The 19,914-nt window shown below is 48.7% G+C and overlaps 1 protein-coding gene across 2 annotated transcripts; it reads right to left on the bottom strand.

Moving 5' to 3' along the window:
• Positions 1-1,000: 1,000 nt before the first annotated feature.
• Positions 1,001-19,306, bottom strand: WNT2 (Wnt family member 2). 2 transcript variants are annotated; one of them, XM_050902293.1, is made up of 6 exons: positions 19,285-19,306; positions 18,524-18,539; positions 16,829-17,052; positions 13,396-13,673; positions 10,200-10,464; positions 1,001-1,230 (listed from the first exon to the last, which is right to left on the bottom strand). In XM_050902293.1, exons 3-6 carry the CDS (start codon positions 17,046-17,048, stop codon positions 1,001-1,003), a joined length of 993 nt encoding a protein of 330 aa, XP_050758250.1. In that variant the 5' UTR covers positions 17,049-17,052; positions 18,524-18,539; positions 19,285-19,306. The 2 variants fall into 2 exon arrangements, with proteins under 2 accessions (XP_050758250.1, XP_050758239.1); XM_050902282.1 differs by lacking the exon at positions 19,285-19,306 and having other exon boundaries at positions 18,524-18,648.
• Between the last annotated feature and the right edge of the window lie 608 nt (positions 19,307-19,914).

A 19,914-nucleotide genomic window follows, 5' to 3' on the forward strand; every position in this document is an offset into this window, starting at 1 on the left:
CATTTAATAGATTTATTAACTTTAAAAGAACATAGAAGTTGGTAGATTCTTTAGAAACCTGATCATTACTGAGACAAGGTATTTCCTTCTCCATCAGCTTTCTGCAAACGTTTTTCTGCTTATTCAGTAAGTGAAAAATAAGAAACCTTATCTTTAGGTAGTTGAGTGTCCTATACCCAGCTCTCACTAGGCTGAGAAACAAATCTCTTCGATCCTTCAGATCACAAAAAAACTCAGCAGTTAATATTAATGACCTTTTAAAAGCTTTTAAGGCAAGTTTTCACAAATATATAACTAAAAGACATTTGCTTTGACTCTTTAATAGTTTATGAAAAAGTTGTGGTTGAATACATCTCCTGCAGTTTCCTTTGCTTTTCGCCATGGGCCAATTTCTGCCCCACGGGAAGCCGCAGCGTGCTAATGGTGGCCGGGGGCTCAGGTGGCACTCACTGCAAACTCCAATCCACTGGGGATGGACAAACACCCCTCCGGTAAAGCCTTTCACCCAGCCTGGCCCCAAATTTTCTCTCATGGAGGAATCACCAACTGGTGCTCAAACTCCCGAGCACTTCAGTATCCAGGGCACAACTGTGACCAGCACAAGATCCTTTTGGAAGATGCTTGAGCAAGCTCAGCCCATGCAGTTGGTGGTGGTGGTCTTGTACAAAATGCCCCATCTTTGCGCCTTGCTGTGTTCCTGATGGCAGGAATGAATTGCCACAAGGAATCCGGAGGAGAGTTGTATGTTGGTTGGAAGAGTCTTGGCAGAAATATGGCCTTCCAGAGCTGCATCAGTTTATGCACAGACAACTCTGCAGCAACACTGTCATGCAGAAACGGGAAGTAAATGCTGCAGAGTTTGTATTAATTATTCAGCAGCTTCTGTGCAATGAAAGACAAAGGCAAAACTGGCGTAAAAGTAGAGAAGACCTCGGACGCATTCCCTGCACGGACCAGAAAGGGCAAAGGCTGTGGTCCTCGAGCATCAGTAGCCTGTGCATCATGTCCGGGAGATCCAGCCAGCGCTCTTCGGTGCTTTGCAGGTGTGAATATCTACCACTTCTAGGCAGTCCTGGCAGCGCACAGCACAACACCAGTGGAATTTGCACTCGCATTTTGTCATTCTGCTGACACGGGAGGTGTCGTAGCCTCTCCCGCAGCACATCACTTCACAGCTGTCCATGCCGCGGGAGGTTTGGTTACAAACCCGACCAGCTGTCCCGAGGGACCCTACAAAGGAAACGCAGTAAAGGTCAGGAGGTGGATTTTAAGGAAGGACAGAAAGTGTATGAAAATAGGTATAGGAGACATAATTTGCAATGTATTTGATCCTTCAACATCACATCACCCAGGATTCAATATCAAGCCAGAGAAATGCCTATAAGAAGGTAAAATGGCTCTCAAATTCTCAAATTTCTCCTAGAAATCAGGTCTGGGGATGAGAAGGAGTAAAATGGACCAAATACTTCAAGGCTCTGCCTGATTCTGTTAGTATCATCATGCTTTGCTTCATCTTTCCGTAGCACCTTTTTCCTCTCCAGCAAGCAGATGATACCTCCCCGAGGCAGCCGTGCAGCCCCCTCCTGCCCCCTGCATCCAGTCCCCCAGGGCTGTGTGAAATGGGGCACCCAGGAGGAGCACCCCCGTGGCGCTCCGGAGCTCATGGGCTTTGCAGGGGAGCTCCGGGTGGGCAGGAGAGGGCTGGGAAAGAGGAGACCGCTAAATTTGGTGGCTGCAAGGGACACGATGGGCAGAGTAACTGCACTGCGGGTGGTTAAAGTCTTTGCAGAAGCGAGCGCAGAAGCACCCCAACTGCTTGGCATCGCTGCTGCGTCCACCCACGGCCCCCGTGTCCACCAGTTCAGGTGGCAGCTGAAGAGTGGCTGCTCTGTGCGTCTCATCTCTGTGGGGTAAGCACCAGGGGTTCTTCTCCTCTTCCTTGACAGAGATTAGAAGAAACTAAATTATAGCCTGCTGTGGACAGAAGGAGGGGTAGGAAAGCATACCACACCTCGTCATGTTCTTAAAACCTTGCTGGAGTGGCTGAAATGCCTCTGCCCATCTCCACGTGGCACAAAACCGCTCTTTAAGGCATGTCTTAGCCTGAACAGCTACTGTACCACATAGGAGCTGCTGGTCACCTAACACAAACTGATCTTAGGGTACACTTTAGGATCTATACCACAGGCGTTGACAGATTATTACCACCAATCTGAAAACTTCATGAATACTCATTACTTCACCTAATGCCTCATCTATTGCTATTATAAATCAATTTCAGGTATATCCATGAGATGAACATTGTTCTGACATTTTGCCTCGACCCGATTATAGCTCCATTCTTTTGTTCTTGGCCAAAATGGGATTCCCTAAATATTGACCGTGGTCATTAAATTAGCTGGAAACATTTTACAAAGTGTATTCACAGTGTACATCAAACATGAACGATTTACCTTCTTAAAGAAAAAAAATACATGCAGACATTAATTCAAATTTGCATGAGCTAGGATAGCAACCCAATCTTAATTAATAAAACTTAAGCTGTAATTAATCTGTAATTATTAAAAATCTAAGCTGCATAAATTCCAATTTTCTTTCTTTTTTCCCCTACGGTGTACTTATGGTTGTATATACCGCCGCTGCTGTATTGAAGCAGTTCACAACATACAAGTCTTCGTTGTTCCTCTGTCCCCTACTGTCCCCAGCACCAGGGAGACTTCATGTCTTTTCAGGCCTGGGCCCAGCCACTGAGGCAGCGAGTGGTCTCAGGGACTTGAGTAAAGTCACCTTCTCAGACCGTGGTTTTTCATGTGACCAATGCATGATTTAGCCACAGTGGGGGAAATTTTGCTCTTTTTGCATCTAAGTCAGGACAGGCTTCAACTGCTGCCCCGGAGGAGTGTTTCAGTCCCTAGAAGGCATCTCAGCCTTCTCTCCCATAGCCTATATTGCTGTATGTATTTAAATATTTAAATATTCACTGGGTAGAAATATACACCTGGAAAGCTTCAATATCAAATTGCTGGTCCAGGTCTGCTGCGGGCAGAGCAGAAGAAGGGTGTTGCATGGCCGCCTGCCCCCCGGGCTCAGCGGGTGCCCACAGCCGCCCCGGCTGCCCACCCTGGGAGCCACTCGCCGGCTGCTGCCGACGGTGGAGACACCGGCCCTGGCTCAGGGGTCCTGAGCTGCAAAGGTGCTGCTGTGCCAGCGAAGCGGAGACCTGCTGAGCCACCCGAGAGGGAAAAGGCAGAGGGAGGAGAAGACACGCTGAATGGAGCCAGAGAGGGGCTCCTGCACCTGCAGCCTGATAAATCCCGGATCTGCTTGGGGTCCGAGCCTGCTCATGCTGCTGCCCACGGACCAGCGCTCTGCATAGCATCCTCGGGGAGGCAGCTGAACAGCACTTTAAAGTAAGTCTCTGCTACGTGGGGGAGCACATCACGTTGGTGCAAAAACCAGTGATGTGTTGCATCAGGCATGCCCTGCACCAGGGAACCAGCAGTAACTCCCGGTCTCCTGTCCCTGCAGCCAGTGCTGGCACCTGGATCTCGTGCAGGGGGTCCTGGGAAGGAGGAGGAGAGGTACCACCAGCAATGACCCACATGGGTGCACACCACCCCTAGCAAGCCCTCTGCCATGCAGCTCTCCCTGCAAGGCCAGCTGCAGTGGGGCAACCTGCATGACAGGCAAAGCAGTGCCAAAAGGCCTTTCCCAGATCCTTTTTTCAGGAATCACTCCACACTGGGGGAATAGAGACTTCCAGTGGCCCCTGGTGCCCCTGATCTAGGCAGGGCTGAGGAGTCAGGAGGATGCAGAGCTATGTGATCCGGCTGTGGTCCCATAGGAAGCCTGTGGCAGAAAACAAACCAAACCCTGCTTCCCGGCCACCACGTTCTCGTCCATCCACGACACTGTGCAAACAGCTGGGACATCTGAGCTTAAGTGCTGGTGCTTGTGGCAGCCCACAGCAATATCCATCGCGTCCCAGACTGTGCAAAATACAACTAAATAGCCACTTTTACAGGTGCTTGTCCTGCCCTCTCCGCTCAGACAAAAAAAAGGTACAAAGGCCAAGCTTGCGACTCGTATGATTAACGTTCTGCCTCAGGAATTTGGTGTGAATTCCTGCTTACCTCCCTGCACGGGTTCCCCCTCACCTCCCTTGCTTTGCATGCTGCTTTACCCCGCTGACGAGGCCCAGTCCCAAAGTCCCGGTGTGCCTGGGCTGCGTAACGCAACACGCCTAGGACAATAATCTCCAACAACCGCGATTTGGCTTAGATTTCCAAACGCTTGGTGTTTTGCTCTCTGCGCGTTGTTTGTGTGAAATGAGTTGGGCACTCGATAGCCTTCGCTGTGCCACCATCACACGGCGGCCGGCCAGGCGTCACTCCTCCAGCGGAGGAAAAGCAAAGCCGCTCTCCACCTCAGCACGCCTCCCGACCGGGAGCAGAGCTGGGCCGTGCCGCCTGGCTGCTGGGGGTGAAGGAAGACCCCACGTCCCCCCACACCCCGCGGGAGCTGCCCTGGGAAGGTCTGACCACATTCCTCAGCTGAGGCACAGGTTAGTTTCCAACTCCAAAGTTCTCCTTTCTAGATGTCTGGGGAAATTGCACAGCAGTGAAGGAGAAGCTGAGCGGCATACGCCTGCTGGTTTCAACAGGAGTTTTGCAACTGACTTCAAAACCAAAATGATTTCAGCCGCTAACAGACAGTCAGAAGCCAGTAGCATCCAGTACTGCCCACAATACAACATCAACGTTTACTACGCCACTAGGAGAGGAGACTAAATTATCCACAGAATGTGACAAAAGAGAAAACAGGCTCATATAAAGGCTTAGTTTCTGAGCAAAACCAACATTTTTTAAAAGTTCAAACAGCATCTTCAGCATCTCTGTGGCTTCTCTCGTGAGAAAAAAAAAGAGCAATAACTGACAGCGAGCAGCCAGGCAAGTTACTGCGCTGCTTGGCGGGCACTCAGATACCCAGGTGGTGAAGACAGCAGAAGACACTAAACAAAATAAGGCAGAGTTTTCTGATCTTTGCCTGCTACCTGTAATGCACTTCCTCATCACTTAAGAGGCAGGAGTATGTTCTAACTTGTAAAAAGTTTTCGTGCAACCTCTTTGTTTTTATTTCAAGTGTTGGAATTGCCATGCCGACACACAACATTGTACCTGCCAAAACATCCGCAGCTTTTAATACTGCCAACTTTACGGCCTGTACATCAAACCCTTTCTTCTTGGTTTGCACAGTTGTTTTCTTAAGCAAACATATGGTAAGTTGAAAAATATTTTTTCCCATTCCTAAAGCACTAGAATGTATTTATTCCTTTATAATGTGAGATTTTCCCTTCCATTTCTATTCATTAAAATCCTGGCTTCAAGCAATAAAGTTCACTATTTGACTTTCACCTAAAAAAAAAAAAGCAGTGAACTCCCCAACAACAATAAACTAGTTTCCACACAAGCATTTGGGGGGATAAGGGGGGGGGGGGGAGGAAATATTCACAGAAAAGTAGCTCAGAGGCTACTTTTTAAATCAAGAAACGTTCACATGCAACCTGCGTACAACACCCCAGTACAGCAGGGCTGGAGAGAACAGGCAGCACACACTGGAGGCAGCTTTGTCCAGAGGGGCTGGGATTTCCCAGGCCAGCAACAAAGAGATGGCAACGTGCTGATAAAAAGAGCTTATCCAGATTCAGTTTAGAGTAAACATGTGTCTCGCTCTAATTTCCATAGCCACTGATAGCTGTCATAACCTCTCTGCTCCCAGAGACTCTTGGGGTGATTGCGCAGCTCCCTTGCGGACGGTGCTTGGAGGAGAGCTGCCCTGATGGAAGTCATCGCAAGCTCCACCATCAGCTTGCACGGGGCTGGGACTGCACCCAACATGTTTGCAATGCGTAAATTGGGAGATACGGGCCAAGAAGTCGCACAGGGACTGACTGTATGCAGCTAACCTCAAGATTGGTTTCCCTCCATGGGTTACATAGCTCAAGTACTAACACATCTTGCCCAACACCAATACTTTGCAGGCGATACTTCAGTTTCACATTTTTCTTTCACTCTGGACTTGGCCTCATTCATCTCAAAAACGCAGCAAACGGCTTACGTGGGGCAGCAAGGGAAATAAATTAACACAAAAATAATCCTGTGAAGGACCCAAAGCAGATCGCCCTGAGCATGTGGTTTGTCACCCAATGTGCAGCTCCATGGGGCTGCCCGTAGCACTGCACATGCATCTCCACACTGCTCCCCACTGAGACACCAGGTGTGGAGGGTCCTCAGACACAGCCGCAGCACCCCGTCTGCCTGTTGGGGACACAGGAGATGGCCACTGCAATCCAGGTACACAACCCACACCCTACGCACAGGCAGAGGCAGCGACGCTGGCTTTGACAGCGCCCAAACCAGGACCACATGAGTGTCAGGAGAAACCTACAGATGACTTGAAGCACATGGCACAGGGGTTTGCAGCAAGTCCTGAGGGACTGCTGCAGCAGCCTGAGACCATCTGCACGTAGACATGACCTGCCTCTTTGCTCCACCACCACTGTCACACAGCTGAAGCCTCGTTGCTACCAGAACGGTTGCAAACAGTCAACACGAGCTCACCAATGCCATCCTGCCGCTCACCCATCACCTCCACCTTGGTGTCCACCCTTGGGGACGCAACCTCTCCGCTCCATATGCATCACCTCAACACGTGTAGCTGAGCTCAGCTTGCTCTACACACTTTGGTGGGGATCTCCCTGCAAGAAGAGGCTTCACTCGAACACTGCCTAAGCTTTTTGGTTGCTCTGTACCAATTAATTTTTAATAAACCTGTTGTAAAATGGGCTTTTTTGCAGTAAGACATTACACGGCTTTAAGAGTCTCTATGAACAACAGCCTGTAAGGAAGGCTCAGCCAGCAAGCCGGTGATGCCCATGCTACGGCTGCTCAAACATTTAATCCTGAAGCAGTCTCTGCTTGTCCACCGGTACATTCAAAACGTGATAAACTTGCAACAGCTTTCAGTCAACCTAGCCTGCATGGATGGTCAAATAGCAATCTTTTAAAACTTCAAATGCTTCTAATAGAAGCTTATAAGCAGACAAGCAAGAAGGTTTTTTAGAGCATTTCGGAGGTGAAGTTACGCATTCAGGGTAAGATAGTAGGTGCAACAGCAGGACTGCCACTTGTGTAGTCATCACTTTCGTTCCCTTCACAGCTTTATCATTTCTAACAGGTCTCTCCCTGTGTAGTCCTGGGTATGCTTGTATTTTTGGAGCTGGAAATTTATGATAATGTAAGGGAAGACCATGCAAAATGTGGCAAAATGTGTAAGTTCATGACGAGATTTTCAAAAGCTCTCTGGGATGTCCTACCTCTATCAAATTATGAGTACAAAATGGTGAGTAAAAATTATTTCAGTATCCATGTGAGTAGAGTTAAGTGAATTCTGAACACTTCTGAAAATCTTCCAATTGTTGTTTTCTAAAAGTTGTGAAATCTTAATGCTAGACAAGAGGTGGTCGGGTTATTACATTCTCTTGCTATTGAGTTACTATTAGTGATTCCCACATATTATATCTCTCCTGAAAGCAATGACTCCTCTTTTCCTTCTAGGAAAAAAAATAATAATATCACATTTTTCACGTTGTGGGGGTGATCCATGTATGTATGTCCAGCTGCCTCCCCCAGACAGACTGCCAGACCCAGTGGGGTGTCTTCAGTCCCAGCACCCTGCTGTGGCTGCCCGCCACCGGAGAGAAGAGCCAGTGTGAAAAGCTCCAATGGCAGAAGACAAGGTATGTGGTTTTTTGGATAGGCCGCTGATGATACAACCCCTGAGCACCTTTAATTTACTGGTTCGTATGTGTTAGCACACCCAAGCCACAGAAGACATTGGCTTGGTCGTTTTACAATTTGTGAAGCTGTCTGCTGGTCAAGTCGTGACGCTTCATAAGATTTGCTCTGGGAATCCTTCATTCAGTCCCAATACTAACCAATCTCCATATACACTTTTTTTTTTTTCCCCTGAAGCATGAAATTGCTTGAATTCCCGGAGAATGAAAGGCAGAATTGTATTCAAGGGCATACTAGAGCGCTGTGGTATTAGATTTAGCTGACGCTGAAATGCTCCCCACCTATTTCCAAACTCAGACTTCCATAATCTCATTTCATTTCCAGTCATTTAGCAGGGCTGACACTCTGGAGCACTCAACAGGGCAAACCAAAGGTAATAAAGAACAAATGCTGCTCAGCTGCCAAAATTACCTCTCTCAAAGCCAGATCAGTTTTTGTTCGTCTGATTCTTTCTTTGCTCCACGCGAGCAGCAGGGCATCCCGCATCCCGTTAAAGGTTTACTGCAGCTTGCCAAAAATGTGCTCTTCCAAACAGCCACATTCTCTGAATTCTGGGCAGCAAAGAAACACCGCCTCATCCGCAGCCTTATCTTGAGCTGAGCCAAAGCACGTGTCAGACTCTGCCATCTCTGGGCAGGCTTGACAGCATCAGGCAAGCGCGCGTAATACACTGCGGTGAAAAATGCCCACTCTCCTCCACGGTAACAAGACTGACAGATGAGATTAGGTTTAGTACAAAGAGATTATTAAACGGCTTTTTGACACAGAACTGGGTCATGTATGGGCTCTCCTTTTTGGGGGGAAAAAATCACGGGTTTTACAATGAATGAGGCAATTCCAAGAAATAAAGTTTTGAATAAACCCTAGTCTGCAAAGTTAGTCTCTGCACAGTGCCACAATATGCCCATTTATTCACTTGGATTAAAGTATTAGACTTTACAGTATTGGTCACTATTCAAGGAACAATATGTGCTTGTGCAGGTAATAAGCATCACATGCAAAAGCCATAAATAACATTTAAAATTACCTTGACTACTCAACTAACCAGAAACACTGTACAACATAAGCATACTGGATGAAATTTTGGGTTCACTGAAGTCAATAGTACATGACCAGGATTTCACATATTGTTCTTATTTAAGTACAGTTGTTTTGCAATGCTTATTCCAAGTAAACTTGGATTGTAAATACGCAGCGGTGCCAAAAAGAGTTGAGCTGCACTGCTATCCAGATACTTACGTGTATGTCATACCGGGTGCAATCTGGTACGTTATACAACCTACTAATTAGATCCACAACATCTTTCATACATTACTCAGTCCAGCTCTCTTTTTCCAAATTTCTGGTTTTCTAGTTTCTAGTTGCTAGTTTTTAATTGCCACATCAGGAAATACTAAACACGGGTCAAGAACCGTTAGCAGGATTCCTGGTGCTTGGCAATGCCTTAAATCCTGTAACACTGTTAAGTGCGTCTCTATTGAAATCTCTGAAAGCAGAAAAATTCAGTGGTAACAGCAGCCCTGAAACTTTACCTCTTCCCACTGGGGCTGGCACAACTCTGCAGAAAGTGGGATGGTTATCGTGGACGGAGCCAACACTGCCTCGTAAAGAGGAATAAACAGCTGTGTCACCCGATGCAGTGTGCTGCGCCCCACCGGCCTCTGTTCTTTCATCCACCTGCACGTCCTCCAGCTGCCTTGTACCACGTTACTGACCGCTGCATTGACTGGTGCAAGCACGGTTAGCACCAAGCTCCTGTACCTCCTACATCACCGATGGGGAGAGGTGTGTCTACAACTAGGGGGTCCACGGTCCACAGTGAGCTGCGGGGAATGTGCAAGTAAAGGAGGACACTGGTCTCTTGGGAGTCTGCAGCAGTAGCATAACAATATCAAAGAGAAGCAATGCGACAGGAGGTGGTATCATGGGGACATCACGGGACTTGGGGCTGCTGTAGTTGTATCTGGCAGCTCTGGAGTGAGCTGTGTGATAACAAGCGTGTATGTGGCTGTGTACGGCATGGACCTGCCTCCAGACTGTAACTCAAACTTGTCCTAAAAGCAACTTTTGCCTTGCAGCGTCTCCAGGGCTCCGTAGCATCTGGAAGAAACTGCTGAATTATATTAGAACAACTGGCTGTCGTACATCTAGGGACATCGAGGAGCTATTGTTCTTGTACAGAGCTGTCCTTCCAAAACATCTTCCTGCCTGTTTCCTTCTGGTTACATGCATGGATTTTTATATATATATACAGACACACACACTCAATAATAATGATAATTTTTGACCTTCAAAGTACAAATGTCTGAAATAAAACCGTCACGTGTAACGATAGAGGCTTACCTACATCCCTGTCCCTGATACAGTAGTCTGGAGAGCTTTCAAAGTATACCAGGTCATTCTTAGTTGGCTTCTTAAATCTCTTATTAGCCACAGTGAAACCCGTGCCATCTTGATTCATGACCACCTGAATCGCTCCATTGTATTTCTTCCACAGATAATCTCCTGTTTTCCTAAAGTCTGCCATGGCCAGCCAACAGGTCCTTAGAGTGCATGATCCACTCACACCGTGACATTTGCACTCCTGTTTCAAAAACCGCTTCACGGCCTGTTTAGAAACGCAGTAAAATATACACAGGTAAAACAAACCGTAATTCATGCTTCTCAGCCCTCTTCCATTCATCCTGCAATGCCAGGCTTGCAATGGGTCTCCAAATCACGGTCTGTAGTGACACCCACTGGTAGCATCAAGTCATCCCCACATGGTTGGTCTGCTCTGGTTGCTTGACTCAACCGTGCACACAATCCTCCGGCTGGTGGGCTTACCTTCACCACTCCTGCCAGTCATCCCGAGGATCGAGATGGTCCCTAACGCCAGGACACAGGCTGGACAGAAGGAAACGATCTGGGAAATGGACAGAATCACTCAGCCCCTTGGTAGGCGAAGGCACCCCCTTTCCCCATCGTTCCAGCTGAAGCATCACCATGCTGATCCTCTCTAGCTCGCCTTCATGAAGTTGCCCTTTGCCCCGAATAGTGTTTCAAATATTGCCCAGAAATGCATAGGCATTTCACATTTACATGATTTTACAGAGACTGTGCAAAGCATCGGACCTGGGCTAGGCATCAGATCTATGCAAAACTTTAAAATACGGTATTTTTAAAATGCTTATAAACCTTTTAACAAACATTTTAGAACAAGACCTTCATTAGCTTGCACTGGAGAGATCACTTTCATCATTAATTTAATGTCTGGATAGCATTAAAACCATTTCAGCTTCATCGCAGACATTTAAGCTATCTGTATGATGTTGGAAAACAACAGATGGGTTCATATACAATAAATAATTTATTCCTAATTGTGAAGATATGGATATTTGATCTGTAAATATTATGCCTTAAGGGTTCATGAAATATGAACATTTTGCAGTTTGTACAAGAGGAACAGCATCATGGGAGGAAGGTAAGAGAGAGGAAAGTTCCATGATTAGAAGTGAGACTGATGCACAGCGGGGCAGCATTTTTCAGTCAAGCACTTAGTAATAAAGCGAGAATGTGTTATAAAACCAAAGTACGTTTAATTTTCTTTCCAACTCGTAAGCAATATGACTACTTCAAAGGAGTCACTGACATTCCCACAGCCCCACTTCATTGCCAATGGTTCTATCACAAAACGGGGATTTAAGCAGATGCTTGGTTTTAATTATCTGAGTAGAAATCAGTTTAACTACTTGTACATTTAAAACAACTTGCTGGAATAGTGGAATAAGCACATAGGAATGCAGGACTTCTTTTTTGTCAGTGATGTCCCTATACTGATACACAGAATATTATTTTGTATGATTCATATGGGAATATTATAAATATTTATTCTATATATTTTTGAATTAGTAAAATCTGAATAGCCCAGTTTTAAAAGAAACTTATCAACACCCCTTTTGGGGGTGAGAAAAAGCCGAGGGCACAGCTGGTCTTGCCCAGATCCGAATGCCAGGCTTGCGGGTGGGCTGTGGTAGTGAGATCCCTGCAAAGCTAAACCTACGTATTGCACTGTAGATACAAAACAGCATCCCTTTCCATAAAGCAGGTCCTAGAGCATATGAGAATGTGTAGATTATTTTTAATCAAATATATTTATTAAAGTCTCTTGATCTTTTTCTAAAAAACCTACCTGCTTACCAATACTGTCTTATTATTTGGCATATGTATTTTTTTAAGCTTACTAAGATACTCAACTATTACAGAAAGTACTTCCCAGCATGGAGCTAATTCACCCCTCTGAAGTCTTTGTTTGTGTTGTAGACTGCAGTCTCTTTCAGACAGTAACATAAATACAGCCATAGCATTGCATACGCGTATCACTGATCTGAATAGCCTCATCTGTCTATATTACATATTAATTACACCTGCTGGTAATAAACAGGTGGAGGAAAGATGTTGAAAGAGAAATATTTATCAGAAAAATCATCTACTTGCAGTACAACTCATTAAAATTGGATCTTTTCTTCTAATAAGGGCCAGTTAATATAGAACAATTTTACAGTTTATAAAGTGAACTTTTAAATACAAAACATCAGAATATGAACAATTTACTTCCTACTGAATATACATTAAGGAAAACCAAAGACAAGAAACAAGAAGTCTCTACGAATCATTTTAGAAGTGCTTGGTCTAGCACTATAAAATATGTTTCTGTATTATTTCAGATATCGTGGATGCAGCAAATTTTGAATACTTTTTTAATAATGAAACAGCATATTCCAGTTTCATGCACTATTCTTACTCTTTATAGCTACCACCACAAAACGTTAGCGCATGCATTCCTCAGCCGTTGCACCAGCAGTGGGCAATATGCCTGGCAACTACTCCTTCTACTCACCTACATTAAAAAATTAAAAACTCTTTTGTTGAAATTCAGGAATGTATTTTCATACAATGTTTAGAAAAGGGGTTTGTTTAGAGCATGTCACGCCCCAAGGCCAACGCCTTTTGGAGGGAGATGTATTTTGGATTTATTTTCTTAAAAAGTGAAGTAAACGTATTTTATCTCTGCTCATATTGTGTTTAGGTTCACCAGATACATACAGGAGTGGACAGGATGGGTTTTTTCTCCAATGCTATTTTGAATTTGCTCTTTAGTAATCAAGCCTGTTCTTCAGTGTGGTCTTCAGCCTCCCTTAGGAATTTCTATGCTATATTAACCAAAAGTAAAACTCCTCCATATATAAGGATGAAGCTCAAAACAAAACCTCCATCCAAACTGATCCTGCAACGACTTGGGCTCACGCTTAACTTCCCACACAAGGAACCACTGAACTGACTCAGACGGGAGCGCTGTTAAGCAGTGGCACTCAGTCTGTTTGGAGATCTCTGCCACCCTGAACCTCCAAGGGAGACGGAAATAGCACCTCAGGCTCCCGCTCATCCCATGCTTCTTCCTCACTGCTGAGACCAGTCAGCAAGGGCCAACCGCTACCTGCCCCAGACCCGTGAGAGCTCACTGAGAGCATCTCCAGGCATCTGGGGGATGGACACTCACCTTCCTCCCAGCTCTGTTGTTGTGAAGGTTCATCAGCGCTCTTGCATCTTTTCCTTTCCGTTCTTTGGCATCCACGAAGGCTCTGGCAAATTTAATGCCATAGTCGATGTTATCGCTGCAGCCGCCCCAGTCAAAATGGCCCTTGCTGTCCTTGGCGGAGCCTTTCTTCTTGGGATCGCAGGAGCAGGATTTCAGCTCCCCTTGGCTACATGCCCTGGTGATGGCAAAAACAACTCCAGCAGAGGAGATGGCATGCACAAAAGCAGATTCCCGACTACCTGAAACAAAAAAAGTCGCTTTAAAAACCATTGGGGTAGTTAGTTTGAGTGGCTATCCTAACTCCAGCCAGTTAGCCTGGACTTTTTTGCTGAGCAAAAGATAAAACTGGGCTGAAATCACACAAATACACATTCCCTGGAGCCAGTATTAGTCATGGCTTAAACTTGGACCCCTCCCTGGTAAAAGCTCATCAATATAGTGTTAGAGTTGGAAAACATTAAACATTTGCTTCTGATATTGATTAATATACTTTCATGGATCAGTTGTTTTGTACAGATACGTGAATAGGACAGCTGGTATTTCTATCATGTTTCCTTGATTTAGAAAAATATATGAAGTGCTATCTCAGAGATAGGTTTAAGAAATTATTAAATAGGGACACTGGAACAACATGCACGTTGCAAAATACTGCAAATAACTTTAGAAACTAGCTTTTCCTCTTCGAAGCACTTGGAATAAACTTTCCTGCTTAAAAGGCGGTAGGGAAAAATCTTGGGTGTTATTTTCTGAAAATAAATTAAATTTAGGTTTTCTGCCTAGAACCAAGCCCGGTAACTGTAATTCACACAAACAAGTTCCATTAAATCAATGGCACTGCTTGTGTCATGCCTGAGGCAGGATTTGGCCTGGCAGCTGTGACTTCTACACGCCAGCTGCTCGGGCAGTTTTCCCTTCTCTTAACGAAGATACTTTTTTATACCAAAGATTATCTGCATTTCTAGACTATGCCTACTCTTAGGCTATCGGGTGCGTATTTCAATGTAGTACTTGCTAAGTTTATTTTAAGATGTAGTAATTTACAATACAGAGCTATGCTATATTGGCACAAGTCTATTTATGGTAATGGGATATTTTCATACTTTAAAGTTTTTTAGCACGGAAAGATTGAGAAGTAGATTTTTGTGCAGCATCTAAGACCACTAGCAGTGAGAGAGACCCGTTCGGAGGACTTGTAAGCCTTAGGTAATGTTAGCAGTAAGCCTTAAGCAATGTTAGCACAGTAAAGTAGGACCCCAAAGAGGGAATGTTACCTGTGATTTTATTGCAGGGGCAGCATTATGCCATATAACTTACTATTTAGTATTTCTATTCCAGTAGCATCTAGATATTTCAAATAGGAATGGGCCCTGGACTTCAACGTGCCGTGCAAACCTTCGGCAAATGACAACTGAAAGCTTGCAAAGGACTGGGCAAACCCTACCTTACCTACACTGCCTTCAAAATCGGGCAGGAGATATCACGGCTTGTTACAAATCATGCTCTTTTGAAGACTTATTTCTGAGAAAACGTATTCAGAAACATCAAAACTTTTTAAAGCGTTAATTAAAAAGAAACACTTGATGTCGTTGGAAGAGAAATGTTTCACCTGAGTTTATTAAACTAATCAAAAACATTTCATTTAAAATTAGAGCAATATCAAGCTACATTTCCCATCGCAATCACTGCCTGATCAGGCTCCGCATAGAGCTCAGAAGCCTGACGCCTTAATTCTCTCCCATGAGCCAACAGTGAAAACTTCACTTTTGGAAAAACTGCATGTTTACTTTTTGTATGAAATAGCCTCATCAGAATTAGGCCATGTTCTGCCAGACGTGTTTTCCTGAATGTCAGACAAACCTCATCGAAAACTTCGGCCGATGGGTGACGTTACTGGTTACTCACAAGTAATTGCTGAGGGAACATGAAGCTGGTTACGGGAACGAACCGCTTACCAGCAGCGGAGCCTGGCACCAAATGATGCTCTGTGGATGAAATCCCACTGCTTGGGTCAGCGTGCCCAGTGTCTCCTACCCTCCTCCTCGCCCCCACCGCTGGGGCAATGGCCCCGGGGTACTTTCCTCCTCCTCTCCTTGCAGGTGCCCTGCTGCTCACAGCCTGGAGAGGCTGTCTCGGATGGTACCCGGGACATCCCAGGGACACAAGTGCCAGGGCAGGGTCAGCCCCACCAGCTGCGCACCTTAGCTGTGTGCCCAGGTGGGACATTTGGTGAAAAGAGCCGCAGTTTAGAAGAATCTCAGCACGTTTATCACTTGGATAGGGACATCCTGGCACGGTAACAGATCTCAGCCGTTTCTTTGAGTCAAAAGGACCATATAAGCTCTGTGAAGACTCACTAGATGCCTCATTCCAACATTTAGATGGCAACAACACCCTGCTTAACCATCCTCCGCCCAGGGTGGGAAACACATTGCAGTCCTCAGCTGCTCAGGGTCTGCACAAGCCTGGCTCTCCCTCATCAGATGTGTCCCTGCTTATCTCTGCCCCGGAGCCTGATCTGAGGGACCGGCTGTCGCACCCCGCGCAGAGGGCTGAGGGCCCGGAGGGCAGTGCTGCCCTGGCACAGGCACAGACCCCACACCTCACCCCACACCTCGCAGGCAGCACAGCCCTGGTGGGACTGCACACACCCTGCTGCTGCACAGCCCCAGCGCAGGGTGCTCTGGGGAACTGCAACTCTGGGGAAATGCTCCAGCGGGAACTGGCCTGCGGAAGGGGTTGTCGTCTGCCATCCCAGCGTACTGGGATCCTTAGACGGGGTGGGCTGTGCTGGAAAGCCCTCTGCCCAACTGCTGCATTCTGGCATCTCTGTTTCTCTATAGACCTTAATTTGTGGTTTTGGGGTCCATTATGCACCAAAAAACTGAGAAGCTGGGAACTGCAGGGCCAGCCCCTGATATACCAGAATCCCCTTTCTAAACCTCGTCCGTGTCCTTCCGCTCTGATACAGGCTTTTAAGCAGAGCAGCACCTCCCCTTATCGTATGTGCTGTTCTGCTGACTGTGAGACCCTAGGGTAATTCTGCATTTCCCCTTCCCTTCCTCCTGCAATGTAAAACGAAGCTTCACCGTTGCTAGGAACACGGGTGACAGGAGGAGGGCCACCGCTTCCCGTCGCTCCCCCGGTGTCACCGAGCGCTGCCCGGGCGCCCGGCGGTGCCAGCCCTGGCGCTGACGGTCCCTAAGACCCCTTTAACCCTTACGCCGACCCTCTAAAACCCCTTAGCCCGAAGGGGCCGAGGAGGCGGTGGCAGCTGCGCGGAGGCTGCGCGCCCCACTGCGCGCCCCGCCCGAGCCCGCGGGAAGGCACCTCCCCCGCCCCGCCCCGCCCCGCCCCGCCCCGCCCGCCCCGCCCCGCCCCGCCCCGCCGGACTCACTGCGCAGCAGGACGCGGCCCAGCAGGCGCTGCCCCCGCTCCAGGGCGTTGCAGTCCCAGCGGTGCCGGCGGAACTGGTGCTGGCACTCGGCCGTCCAGGCGGCCACGCCGCGGCCGATGGAGAGCATCGCCTCGGGGTGCCGCCGGCACAGCTGCCGCTGCCGGCTCACCAGGCCCGGCACGTTGTCGCACATCACCCGCGACGAGCCCACGGCCCCCATGTACCTGCGGGAGGGAAGGGGCAGGGCAGCGCCGGGGGCCCGCGGCGACCCCCGGGCAGCGGCTCCCGGGGAAGGGGGGGGATGCGGGGGTGTCCTCAGCGCCCCGTCTGCGGGCCGGAGCCTTCCTCTGGCGGATCCGGGGCCGCAGCTGCCTCTGCCTTTTTGGTGGAAATCCTTTAAAATTAGTCTCCGATGCTGTGTTTTTTAATAACGTGAAGCAGTTAGGAGAACCCCAAACCCCGCTATTACAGCTCCATGCAGTACTTAAAAAAAAAAAAAAACCTTGACAAAAATTAAATTACATCATCATCTGTATCCAGATGGTCTCTATTAGTCCTGAAATGTTTCGAAAGATACCTTTTATAAAACCCAAACTACTATAGGTGTCTTTTGAAGGGATCAAACAGAAGAAAATGTCCTTTTCTTGTATTTTCATTATTTTATACGATCATAAAATCGTTAAAGCCGTGACTTCCAAAAAAATGTATATTTAAGTGGCAGTTAAAAGACACCATGACAAAAAGCCATCGCAATAAATAACGTTTATACGGCTATGGACACAGATAGTCATTTTATTGAAATACGCTCAGTCTGATAAATCAGGCTTTGATCCCGCGTCAGCCAGTGTCAAGGTTAAATGTGTTCCCCAGGTTTATAAGAAGCGGTTTAACTCCTCTTCCACGCCCAGACTTTTCAGTCTGAGCTTGGTTGGGGTCCCCACTTTGAGGGGCAGGTTTGTGTTTCCATTCTAACCCGTTACACGGACCCGTTTTGCAGCTAGCTCCCTCAGACGCCCCGCATTGAGATCAGATATCGTTTGAAGCCGGGTCCTGCGCTGCCCGCAGGGCTTCCAGCCCTTCGCACTTGCAGTTCGCAGTTCAGCGAGGAGAAACTTTGCAGGGGGGAGGGGCTGGGGAAGGCGAGGAAGAAGGGGGGAAAAAAATAAATTAATAATAAAAAAATATCCCTGCTGCAGCCAATTCCCAGAGCCGCCGGGGCGCGGAGGGCTGGCTGCCAGCAGCAGCGCTTCATCCGCGCACCTCGGGCGTGTTCCCTGCAAGCCTGCCCTCCTCCCACTCCCTCCGGCGGCTCCGCTGCGCCGGGGCAGCGCGGCCAGGTCTGGCAGCGCCGGCCGGGAGGTGCCCCGCTGCTCCCGCCGGGCCGGGCCGGGCCGGGCCGGGTCCCCTCGCACCCCTCAGCCCGGCCGAAAGCCCCGCTCAGCCCTCGCAGCTGCTCGGCGCTTCTGCGAAGGAGAGGGCCGGGGAGCCGGGCCGGGGTGTGGAAGGAGGTGCCGAGAGCGTCTAATCCCGCTTGCCTTAAGGCCGGGCTTTCTGGACCGGAGCAGCTGGCAGCAGCGAGCTCCGCTTGTGCGAGCCTGAGAGGGAGAGGCTTCCCCCCGGCTTCCCTAATTTACAATTAAACCGACCCCACCTTCCCCAAGAGCAAATAAAAATTCCTGGAATTGCACAGCTTACCACCATGAGGAGGTGACTGGTGGGGTCGCCCAGACCAAGACCAGGGGAAGAGACCACCAGATCCCAGAGAGAAAGTTCATGTTAGAAACGCTTCGGTCCACATCAGGTCAGTCGCGGGGGGCAGAAGAAATCCCATGGAGCAACAGTGACCGGCAGGAGCAAACGCACCTTGAAGGGCTTCTTTTTTTCCCGTGGGTCAAGCGCCTCCGCATCCCCACGCACGGCCGCAGGGTTTAATGATCCCCTCCCGGGGTACGGGGGATGCCGGTCGGTGCATCGCTCTGGATTCCTCTCGATTCGCCCCGCACCAAATCCTACAGGACAAGGAGCTCAGCCCCGCTCCCATCCTTCATCTTTGCCCTGATCCAGCTCTTCCCTGCAGTCACAGCAAAACTGAGGGGCTGGTGTGGGCTGCTCACAGACTGGGTGGGTTCTGCTTTGGTTGGTTTTTTTTTTTTTTTTTTTTTTTCCTCTGAAACTCTGATGGATGAAATGATGTCAAGAGACACTGGGGGAAGAGGAGGAGGTAACACCTCTGATTAGGCAAGGAATCCCGAGGAGCCAGTTGCTTTCCAATAACCCTACAAGCAGACAGTTGGTTCAAACACGCCAGCAGATGCTACGCGACCCGCTGCGGAGCCTCCAGCGGCGACCGCCCCGGCTGCTGAAGACCGGCAGCGCTCGGCACCTCTCAGGGTTTGACACGACGACGCTTTATTGCTCCGTACGCGCACCCGCAAACACCGAGCGCAGAACGAAGCCACGACTCGGTGTCGAGAGGAGAAGCAGAGGACAAGGACGGCCCCGGTGCCGGGGTGCGACACGGCCCTGCCGCCCCCCCCTCGCCCCCGGGCACCGCATACGCGCACCTCCTGCGCGGCCCCTCCGCGGGCACCAGCGCCGGGGCAGCTCCGCCCCGAGTCTCCCTGCCCACCCGCGCACCGCGGGGACCCCCCGGCCGATGGGCTCCGGCGGGGGGGACGGGACGGGCTACGCGCCCCATCGAGGCGCTTAAAGCCCAGGGCGGGGGAAGCCGCTGCTGCCGTACCGCCTCCCCGCCCGGAGCGGCGACCCGGCGGCCCCTGCCCGGGGCAGCGAGGGGGGGGGGGGGGGGGAGGCGGCCGGGAGGGGCGGGACGGGCCCGGGGAGCGGGGCGATGCCTCCGGGGCTGGAAGCAAATTCAAGAACAAGGAATTCAGCAACTTTTTTACTTGGTGTCATCTCTGTAAGGCGAATACAGGATAACAGATGTTCCAAACAAGGAACCATCATTAACAAGATGGAGATGCCCCAGTTTCAAGTCAGCCCTCGCTGGCTGTAACAAAGACAAACTCTGCAGGTTGCTAAGTAACTTAGGGACTGCACCGTTCTTGTTCCTAAAAGATGCCTTC

The sequence above is a fragment of the Gymnogyps californianus genome, chromosome 1 (assembly GCF_018139145.2).
Source record: "Gymnogyps californianus isolate 813 chromosome 1, ASM1813914v2, whole genome shotgun sequence".
NCBI classification, from domain to species: Eukaryota; Metazoa; Chordata; class Aves; order Accipitriformes; family Cathartidae; genus Gymnogyps; species Gymnogyps californianus.

Coding starts and splice junctions, on each gene's coding strand:
- WNT2 (XM_050902282.1), bottom strand. CDS start 18,603: ATGAACTTTCTCTCTGGGATCTGGTGGTCTCTTCCCCTGGTCTTGGTC. Junction 17,053..18,523: donor CCAGTCACCTCCTCATGGTG/GTAAGCTGTGCA, acceptor TCCCTCCCGCAG/GTACATGGGGGCCGTGGGCT. Junction 1,231..10,199: donor TATCAGGGACAGGGATGTAG/GTAAGCCTCTAT, acceptor TTTCCTTTGTAG/GGTCCCTCGGGACAGCTGGT.